At 41.8% G+C, this 9,944-nt stretch overlaps 1 protein-coding gene across 1 annotated transcript; it reads right to left on the reverse strand.

Annotated features, from left to right (window-relative positions):
- Positions 1 to 4,833: 4,833 nt before the first annotated feature.
- On the reverse strand, positions 4,834 to 9,372 carry LOC134433593 (trafficking protein particle complex subunit 1-like). Its single transcript, XM_063182410.1, has 3 exons — positions 9,356 to 9,372; positions 6,773 to 6,971; positions 4,834 to 5,272 (listed from the first exon to the last, which is right to left on the reverse strand). The coding sequence occupies exons 1-3, from the start codon at positions 9,370 to 9,372 to the stop codon at positions 5,138 to 5,140; spliced, it is 351 nt and encodes a 116-aa protein (XP_063038480.1). The 3' UTR covers positions 4,834 to 5,137.
- Positions 9,373 to 9,944: the final 572 nt, after the last annotated feature.

Below are 9,944 nucleotides of genomic sequence, written 5' to 3' on the forward strand. Positions count from 1 at the left end.
CCCGAGGGCATCGAGAACTCCGTGGCCATCTGAGATATCCCCAAAAATGTCCAAAATCACCCCAAAAATATCCCAAAATCCACCCCAAAAATGTCCAAAATTCACCCCAAAAATACCCCAAAATCACCCCAAAAATATCCCCAAAATATCCCAAAAAACAGCTCAAAAATATCCCAAAAATATCCCAAAATCACCCCAAAATATCCCTACCCCTACCTGGACCCCGAGGGCATCGAGAACTCCGTGGCCATCTGAGAGACACCAAAACAGCCCAAAATCACCCCAAAAATATCCCAAAATTAGCCAAAAATCCACCCCAAAATATCCCAAAAAACAGCTCAAAAATATCCCCAAAATATCCCAAAAAACAGCTCAAAAATATCCCAAAATCACCCCAAAAATATCCCCAAAATATCCCAAAATACACCCCAAAATATCCCAAAAATATCCCAAAATTCACCCCAAAAATATCCCCAAAAATATCCCCAAAATATCCCCAAAAATATCCCAAAATCACCCCAAAAATATCCCCAAAATATCCCAAAAAATATCCCCAAAAATATCCCCCAAAATTATCCCCAATAATATCCCAAAATCACCCCAAAATATCCCTACCCCTACCTGGACCCCGAGGGCATCGAGAACTCCGTGGCCATCTGAGATATCCCCAAAAATGTCCAAAATTAGCCAAAAATACACCCCAAAATATCCCAAAAAACAGCTCAAAAACATCCCAAAAATATCCCCAAAAATATCCCAAAATCACCCCAAAATATCCCAAAATCACCCCCAAAAATATCCCTACCCCTACCTGGACCCCCGAGGGCATCGAGAACTCCGTGGCCATCTGAGAGACACCAAAAATGTCCAAAATTCACCCCAAAAATGTCCCAAAAAACAGCTCAAAAATATCCCCAAAATATCCCAAAAAACAGCTCAAAAATATCCCCAAAATATCCCAAAAAACAGCTCAAAAATATCCCAAAAATATCCCAAAATTCACCCCAAAATATCCCTACCCCTACCTGGACCCCGAGGGCATCGAGAACTCCGTGGCCATCTGAGAGACCCCAAAAATGTCCAAAATCACCCCAAAAATGTCCCAAAAAACAGCTCAAAAATATCCCCAAAATATCCCAAAAAACAGCTCAAAAATATCCCCAAAATATCCCAAAAAACAGCTCAAAAATATCCCAAAAATATCCAAAATCACCCCCAAAAATATCCCTACCCCTACCTGGACCCCGAGGGCATCGAGAACTCCGTGGCCATCTGAGAGACACCAAAACAGCCCAAAATCACCCCAAAAATATCCCAAAATTAGCCAAAAATACACCCCAAAATATCCCAAAAAAGCTCAAAATATCCCCAAAATATCCCAAAATACACCCCAAAATATCCCAAAAATATCCCAAAATTCACCCCAAAAATATCCCCAAAAATATCCCCAAAAATATCCCCAAAATATCCCCAAAAATATCCCAAAATTCACCCCAAAATATCCCTACCCCTACCTGGACCCCGAGGGCATCGAGAACTCCGTGGCCATCTGAGAGACACCAAAACAGCCCAAAATCACCCCAAAAATATCCCAAAATTAGCCAAAAATACACCCCAAAATATCCCAAAATACAGCTCAAAAATATCCCCAAAATATCCCAAAAAACAGCTCAAAAATATCCCAAAATCACCCCAAAAATATCCCCAAAATATCCCAAAAATATCCCCAAAAATATCCAAAATCACCCCAAAAATATCTCAAAGTCAGCCAAAAATACACTCCAAAACTATCCCCAAAATATCCCAAAAATATCCCCAAAATATCCCAAAAATATCCCAAAAAACAGCTCAAAAATATCCCAAAATTCACCCCAAAATATCCCTACCCCTACCTGGACCCCGAGGGCATCGAGAACTCCGTGGCCATCTGAAACGGGACCCCAAAATATCCAAAATCACCCCAAAAATATCCCAAAATATCCCAAAAATATCCCAAAAATATCCCAAAAATTCCCCAAAAATCCCCCAAATTTCCCCAAAAATTCCCCAAAATTCCCCAAAAATTCCCAAAAATTCCCCCCAAAATTTTCCCAAAAATTCCCCAAAATTTCCCCAAAATCCACCCCAAAAATTCCCCAAAATTTCCCCAAAATCCACCCCAAAAATTCCCCAAAATTTTCCCAAAAATTCCCCAAAATTCCCAAAAATTCCCCAAAAATTCCAAAAATTCCCCCCAAAATTCCAAAAATTCCCCCCAAAATTCCCAAAAATTCCCCCAAAATTTCCCCAAAATGCCCCAAAGTTCCCCCAGGATGGAGAACGGCGATGGAACCGTGACGTGCCCAGTACGGCACTGGTGTGTACTGGTTTGTACTGGGCTGTACTGGTTTGTACTGGGCTGTACTGGTTTGTACTGGTGTGTACTGGTGTGTACTGGGCTGTACTGGTGTGTACTGGGCTGTACTGGGCTGTACTGGGCTGTACTGGTGTGTACTGGTGTGTACTGGTTTGTACTGGTTTGTACTGGTCTGTACTGGTTTATACTGGGAGCTGTCACTGGTCTGTACTGGTTTATACTGGGGAGCTGTTACTGGTCTGTACTGGTTTATACTGGGAGCTGTTACTGGGTTATACTGGGAGCTGTTACTGGTCTGTACTGGTTTATACTGGGAGCTGTTACTGGGTTATACTGGGAGCTGTTACTGGTCTGTACTGGTTTATACCGGGAGCTGTTACTGGGTTATACTGGGAGCTGTTACTGGTCTGTACTGGTCTGTACTGGGAATGTTGTTATGTACTGGGAACCGTTACTGGTCTGTACTGGTTTATACTGGGAATGTTGTTATATACTGGGAGCTGTTACTGGGTTATACTGGGAGCTGTTACTGGCCTGTACTGGTTTATACTGGGAGCCGTTACTGGGTTATACTGGGAGCTGTTACTGGTCTGTACTGGTTTATACTGGGAGCCGTTATTGGTCTGTACTGGTTTATACTGGGAGCTGTTACTGGTTTATACTGGGAGCTGTTACTGGGTTATACTGGGAGCCGTTACTGGCCTGTACTGGTTTATACTGGGAGCCGTTATTGGTCTGTACTGGTTTATACTGGGAGCTGTTACTGGTCTGTACTGGTTTATACTGGGAGCTGTTACTGGTTTATACTGGGAGCTGTTACTGGTCTGTACTGGTTTATACTGGGAATGTTGTTATATACTGGGAGCTGTTACTGGTTTATACTGGGAGCTGTCACTGGTCTGTACTGGTTTATACTGGGAGCTGTCACTGGTCTGTACTGGTTTATACTGGAGCGTTACTGGTGTCAATAAAGGTGTTGGTGAAGCGGCACTGGTGTGTACTGGTGTGTACTGGTGTGTACTGGTCTGTACTGGTGTGTACTGGTCTGTACTGGTTTGTACTGGGCAGAGGTAAGACACAGCCAGGGATGGACTGGGATGGACTGGGACAAACTGGGACAAACTGGGACAAACTGGGACCCCTCCGCTTTGAGGGCCCAAAGAAGGAACCGAGGCTCTGCTGAATTCGGGATTTTGGGTTTTATTTGGGGATTTTTGGGGTTTTTGGGGTCACCGATCCCAATTTTGGGGTTTTTGGGGTGGCAGATTCCCATTTTTGGGGTTTTTGGGGTCGCCGATCCCATTTTTGGGGTCAATTTTTCGGATTTTGGGACAAATTTTTGGATTTTGGGGTCAATTTTGGGGTCAGGTTATGGGGTCAATTTCTGGGATTTTGGTACAATTTTTGGGGATTTTTGGGGTCAATGTTTGGGATTTTAGGGTCAATTTTGGGGTCAGGTTATGGGGTCAAATTTTGAGATCTTGGGGTCAATTTTTAGGATTTTGGGACAATTTTGGGGATTTTTGGTGTCAATTACTGGGATTTGGGGTCAATTTTTGGGATTTCGGGGCCCAAAGAAGGAACCGAGGCTCTGCTGAATTTGGGATTTTGGGTTTTATTTGGGGATTTTTGGGGTTTTTGGGGTCACTGATCCCAATTTTGGGTTTTTGGGGTCACCAATCCCATTTTTGGGGTCACCGATCCCATTTTGGGGGTTTTTGGGGTCACTGATCCCATTTTTGGTGTTTTTGGGGTCACCGATCCCATTTTTGGGGTTTTTGGGGTCACTGATCCCATTTTTGGTGTTTTTGGGGTTGCCGATCCCAATTTTGGGGTTTTTGGGGTCACTGATCCCATTTTTTGGGGTTTTGGGGATGCTGATCCCAATTTTGGGGTCACTGATCCCATTTTTGGGGTTTTGGGGATGCTGATCCCAATTTTGGGGTCACTGATCCCAATTTTGGGGTTTTTGGGGTCACTGATCCCATTTTTTGGGGTTTTGGGGATGCTGATCCCAATTTTGGGGTCACTGATCCCATTTTTGGTGTTTTTGGGGTCGCAGATCCCAATTTTGGTGTTTTTGGGGCCGTTGATCCCAATTTTGGTGTTTTGGGGGCCGTTGATCCCAATTTTGGGATTTTTGGGGTCGCAGATCCCAATTTTGGGGTTTTGGGGATGCTGATCCCAATTTTGGGGTCACTGATCCCATTTTTGGGGTTTTTGGGGTCGCAGATCCCAATTTTGGGGGTTTTGGGGTGGCCGATCCCATTTTTGGGGTTTTTGGGGTGGCCGATCCCAATTTTGGGGTCACCGATCCAATTTTGGTGTTTTTGGGGCCGTTGATCCCAATTTTGGGGTTTTTGGGGCCGTTGATCCCAATTTTGGGGTTTTTGGGGTCGCAGATCCCAATTTTGGGGTTTTTGGGGTCACTGATCCCAATTTTGGTGTTTTTGGGGTCACTGATCCCAATTTTGGTGTTTTTGGGGCCATTGATCCCAATTTTGGGGTTTTTGGGGTGGCAGATCCCAATTTTGGGGTTTTTGGGGGTGGCCGATCCCATTTTTGGGGTCACTGATCCCATTTTTGGGGTTTTTGGGGTCGCAGATCCCAATTTTGGGGTCACTGATCCCATTTTTGGGGTTTTTTGGGGTCGCCGATCCCAATTTTGGTGTTTTTGGGGCCGTTGATCCCAATTTTGGGATTTTTGGGGTCGCAGATCCCAATTTTGGGGTTTTTGGGGTGGCCGATCCCATTTTTGGGGTGGATTTCCCCGATCTGGGCTCAGTTGTTGGGGTTCCGGGGCCCGAAGTAGGGCAGGCTGCGCACGAAGGCGTCGAGGCGCTGCCGGAACAGGAGGCTCTGGATGGGGGCCCGGGGGGGGCACAGCGGATTCTTCACCACCAGCTCCACAAAAAGCTGCAAAAAAATAAAAATATCCCTTCAATTTGGGGCGAAATCCCGAAATTTTGGGGAAAAACCCCGAAAATCCCACGAAAATCTCTTTTTTTTTTGGGAAAATCCGATTTTTTACGGAAAAACCCCCATGAAAATCCCACGAATTTGGGGGAAAATCCTATTTTTTGGGGGGGGAAAAACCCCATGAAAATCCCGTGAATTTGTTGAAAAAAAATTCTCATTTTTAGGGAGGGGAAAATCCGATAAAAATCCATTGTTTTGAGAAAAAAAAATCGCGTTTTTTAGGGAAAAAGGGGGGAATATCTGATAAAAATCCCATTATTTTGAGAAAAAAAAAAAACAAACAATTTTTTTAGGGGAAAACCCCACGAAAAATCTGGGGGAAATCGCCTTATTTTGGGGAAAAAATTCCAATTATTTCAGGAAAAATCCCATTTTTAAAACGATCAACCCCCGCTAAATCTCCATTTTTTTGTTACAAACCCCGTTTTTCCTGAAAAAAGTCAAACTATTTGGGGAAAAATCTCATTTTTAATGAAAAGAATTCAAATTATTTCATGAAAAATCCCATTTTTTTTCTTTCCAAACCCCATTATTTTATTTAAAAATTCAAATTATCGCATTTTTGGGGAAAAAATTCCAATTATTTCAGGAAAAATCCCATTTTTTCGCCAAAAAACGCCGTAAAAACCACCCATTTTTTTTGCCCCAAACCCCATTTTTTTTTTGCCCCAGCCCCCCTTTCGCCCCATTTTTTGGTGGAATCCATGGAAATTTAACCCTCACGCTGCCGTAGATTCTTTTTGGGGGAAAAAAAACCCCACCACGATTTCCTTACAAACCCCACTTAAACTCCTTTATCTTAGGGGAAAAAAAAAAATCAAATTATTTCAGGAAAAATCCCATTTTTAAGGAAAAAATTGGGAAAAAAATCCCGTTTTTTGGCAAAAAAAAAGGCAAAATATTCCAGGAAAACCCCCATTTTTTCCTGAAAAAAAATGCCTTAAAAACCCCATTTTTTTTTGCACCAACCCTCATTTTTTTTTTTTTTTTTAAATCCCATTTTTTCACTCCGAACCCCATTATTTAGTGGGGAAACCCCATGAAAACCCCATTATTTAGTGAAAAAAAATCAAATTTAGTGAAAAAAAATCAAATCAAAAAACCAAATTATTTGGGGAAGAACCCCATTTTTTTAGCGAGAAAAATTCAAATTATTTCACGAAAACCCCCATTTTTTCACGAAAAAACGCCGTAAAAACCCCATTTTTTTTGCCCCAAACCCCATTTTTTTTGCCCCAAACCCCGTTTTTTTTGCCCCAAACCCCATTTTTTTTGCCCCAAACCCCATTTTTTTTGCCCCAAACCCACTTTTTTTTGCCCCAAACCCCATTTTTTTTGCCCCAAACCCCGTTTTTTTTGCCCCAAGCCCTGTTTTTTTTGCCCCAGCCCCCCTTTCACCCCATTTTTTGGTGGAATCCATGGAAATTTAACCCTCACGTTGCCGTAGATGTGCTGCAGGGCCTCGCGGGCGCTGGGCACGCCCAGGTCGGTGTTGAGCGCCAGGCGCAGCCCCGACGGCGTCTCCAGGTAATGGAGGCGGTAGCGGCTGGTGTGGAACGAGACGAAGCCGTCCCGCCCGAGAAATGTTAAGGAAATTCCCCAAAAATTCCCCAAAATTCCCAAAATTCCCCAATTTCTAAAGCCCAAATAACCCCCCTCAAAAAAACCCCCAAAAAATTCCAAAAAAATTCACCAAAATTCCCCCAAAATCCACTGAAAATCTCCCCGAAATCGCCCCGAAGTTCCCCCAAAATATTCCCAAATTTCCCAAATCCCCCAAAACCTCCCAATAACTCCCCCCAAATAGTCCCCAAAATTTCCCCCCAAAAATGGAATTTGGGGAACACAAAAACCCCAAAAACTCCTCCCAAAAAACCCCAAAATCCCCCCAATAATCCCCTAAAAATCCCCCAAAAATAAAAAAAAAAATCCCCCCCCAAAAATCCCCAAAGAAATGACCGAAAAAGTCCCCCAAAAATCCCCCCAAAATTCCCAAAAATTCCCAAAAGATCGCCCCAAAAATCCCCCCAAAAATCTCCCCAAAATTCCCCAAAATCCATAAAAGCAATCCCCAAAAAATCCCCCAAAATTCCTCCCCAAAATCCCCCAAAAATTCCCCCAAAAAAATCCCCCAAATCCACTCAAACCTCCCCAAAACTCCCCCAAAGTTCCTCTCAAATCTCCTCCAAAATCCCCCAAAATCTCCATAAATTTTCAAATCCTTCCTGATATCCCAAAATTCCCAAAAATCCCAGAAATTCCCTCAAAATGCCCCCCCCTCCCAAAAATTCCCAAAAAAAATAAGGAAAAATCCCCCAAAAGCCGCTTAAAATCCACCCTAAAATTCCAAAATCCCCCCAAAAATCCCAAAGTTCCCAAATGCCCCCAAAATTCTCCAAAAATTCCAAAAAGATTCCCCAAAAATTCCCCCAAAAATCCCCCAAATCCACTCAAACCTCCCCAAAACTCCCCCAAAAATTCCAGAATTTTCTTGGGAAAGGATCCAGAGGTTGGGCAGGGACAGAGAGACCAAAAATCGGAATAAATTTGACCAAAATGGGCCCAAAATCTCCTCAAATCCCCTCAAAATTCCGCCCAAATCCCCCCCAAAACCGCCCCGAAATTCAAAAAAATTCAAAATATTTCCCCAGGTTCCCAAATGCCCCCAAATATTCTCCAAAATTCCCCTAAAATCCCCCAAAAAGTTCTTAAAAAATTCCCAAAGTTCCCAAATTCCCCAAGATTCCCCCCAAAAAATGCCCCAAAAATTCCCCCGAAATCCCCTCCAAAATTTCCCCAAATCTTCCCAAAATTCCCCAGAAATTAAAAAATTTTCCCAAAGTTCCCAAATCTCCCCAAATCCCCTCCAAACTCCCCCCAAAATCCTCAAAATTCCGCAAAAAATCCCCCAAAAAATCCCAAAGTTCCCAAATGCCCCCAAAATTCTCCAGAAATTCCCCAAATCCACTCAAACCTCCCCAAAACTCCCCCAAAAAAAACCCCAAAAATTCCAAAAAAATTCACCAAAAATCCCCCAAAATCCACTGAAAATCTCCCCAAAGTTCCCCAAAAATTCCAAAAATATTCCCAAATTTCCCACATTCCCCGAAACCTCCCAATAATTCCCCCCCAAATAGTCCCCAAAATTTCCCCCCAAAAATGGAATTTGGGGAACACAAAAACCCCAAAAAAATCCCCCAAAAAATAAAAAAAAATCTCCCCAAAAAATCCAAAGAAGCCCAAAAAAAGGAGCCAAAAATTCCCCCCAAAATCCCCCCAAAAAATCCCCAAAAATTCCCAAAAAATTCTAAATAATTTCCCAAATTCCCCAAAGATCCCCCCAAAAAAATCCCCCAAAAAATCCCAAAAAAGTTTTAAAAAATTTCCCAAATTTCCCAAATTCCCCCAAAACCTCCCCAAAATATCCCCCCCAAAAAAATCCCAAAAATTTCAAATGAATTCCTTCAAAATCCCCCAAAAATTCCCCCCCCAAAAATGCCCCAAATTTTGGGAATTTTTAGGAATTTTTGGGGGGATTTTTTTTGAATTTTGGGGGAATTTTGGGGGGATTTTTTTGGAATTTTTGGGGGATTTTTTGGGGGAATTTTTGGAGAATTTTGAGGGGATTTTTTTGGAATTTTTGGGGGATTTTTGGGGGATTTTTTTTGGAATTTTTGGGGGATTTTTTTGGCATTTTTGGGGGAACTTTAGGGGGATTTTTGGGGGAATTTTTGGGTCTTTTTTTTTTTGATTTTTTGGATTGTTTTTTTATTTTTGGGGGGATTTTTTTTTATTATTTTTGGGGGATTTTTTGGGGAATTTTTTTTTATTTTTTTGGGAACTTTAGGGGGATTTTTGGGGGAATTTTTTTGGGATTTTTTGGATTTTTTTTCTTATTTTTTGGGTAGATTTTTTTTTTATTTTTGGGGGATTATTGGGGGGATTATTGGGGAGTTTTTGGGGGAATTTTTGGAGGATTTTTGGGGGTTTTTGTGTTGCCCAAATTGCATTTTTGGATACATGTCCGTGGGACTCATCTTGGCCACGAAGGAGCGAAGCGAGAAAAGCATCCCAAACATCAGCTTGAACTCCTGCAACAGGGAAAAAATGGGAATTTTGGGGATTTTGGGGAATTTTTCAGGAATTTTTGTGGTTTTAGAGGGATTTTTGGCTTTTTTGGGGGGATTTTTTTGGGATTTTTCAGAGAATTTTGGCCCCAAAAATTCCAAAAAAATTCCTGAAATATTCTCCAAAACCCCCCACCCCAAAAAAAACCAAAAAAACAACAAAAAAAAAACCCACAAAAAATTTCCTGGAATTCCCAGAAAAATAATCCCTAAAAAAATAATAAAAAAAAATCTGCGAAGACTTCAAAAGAAATCCCAAAAATATCCCCAAAAAAACTCAGAAAAATTCTGGAAAAATTCCTTTAAAAATTCCCTAAAAATCTCAGAAAAATCTTTTTAAAAAATCCCCCCCCCCCAAAAAAAAAAAACCAAAAAAAAACAAAACCAAAAAATCTCAGAAAAATTCTGAAAAGTTCCCCCCCAAAAATCTCAGAAAAATTCCAAAAAAATACCCCAAAACACCCTCAAAAAATTCCTTTAAA

Source organism: Melospiza melodia, unplaced genomic scaffold (assembly GCF_035770615.1).
Source record: "Melospiza melodia melodia isolate bMelMel2 unplaced genomic scaffold, bMelMel2.pri scaffold_210, whole genome shotgun sequence".
Lineage (NCBI taxonomy): Eukaryota > Metazoa > Chordata > Aves > Passeriformes > Passerellidae > Melospiza > Melospiza melodia.

Coding starts and splice junctions, on each gene's coding strand:
- LOC134433593 (XM_063182410.1), bottom strand. Junction 5,273..6,772: donor TGCAGCACATCTACGGCAAC/GTGAGGGTTAAA, acceptor ATTTTTTTGCAG/CTTTTTGTGGAGCTGGTGGT.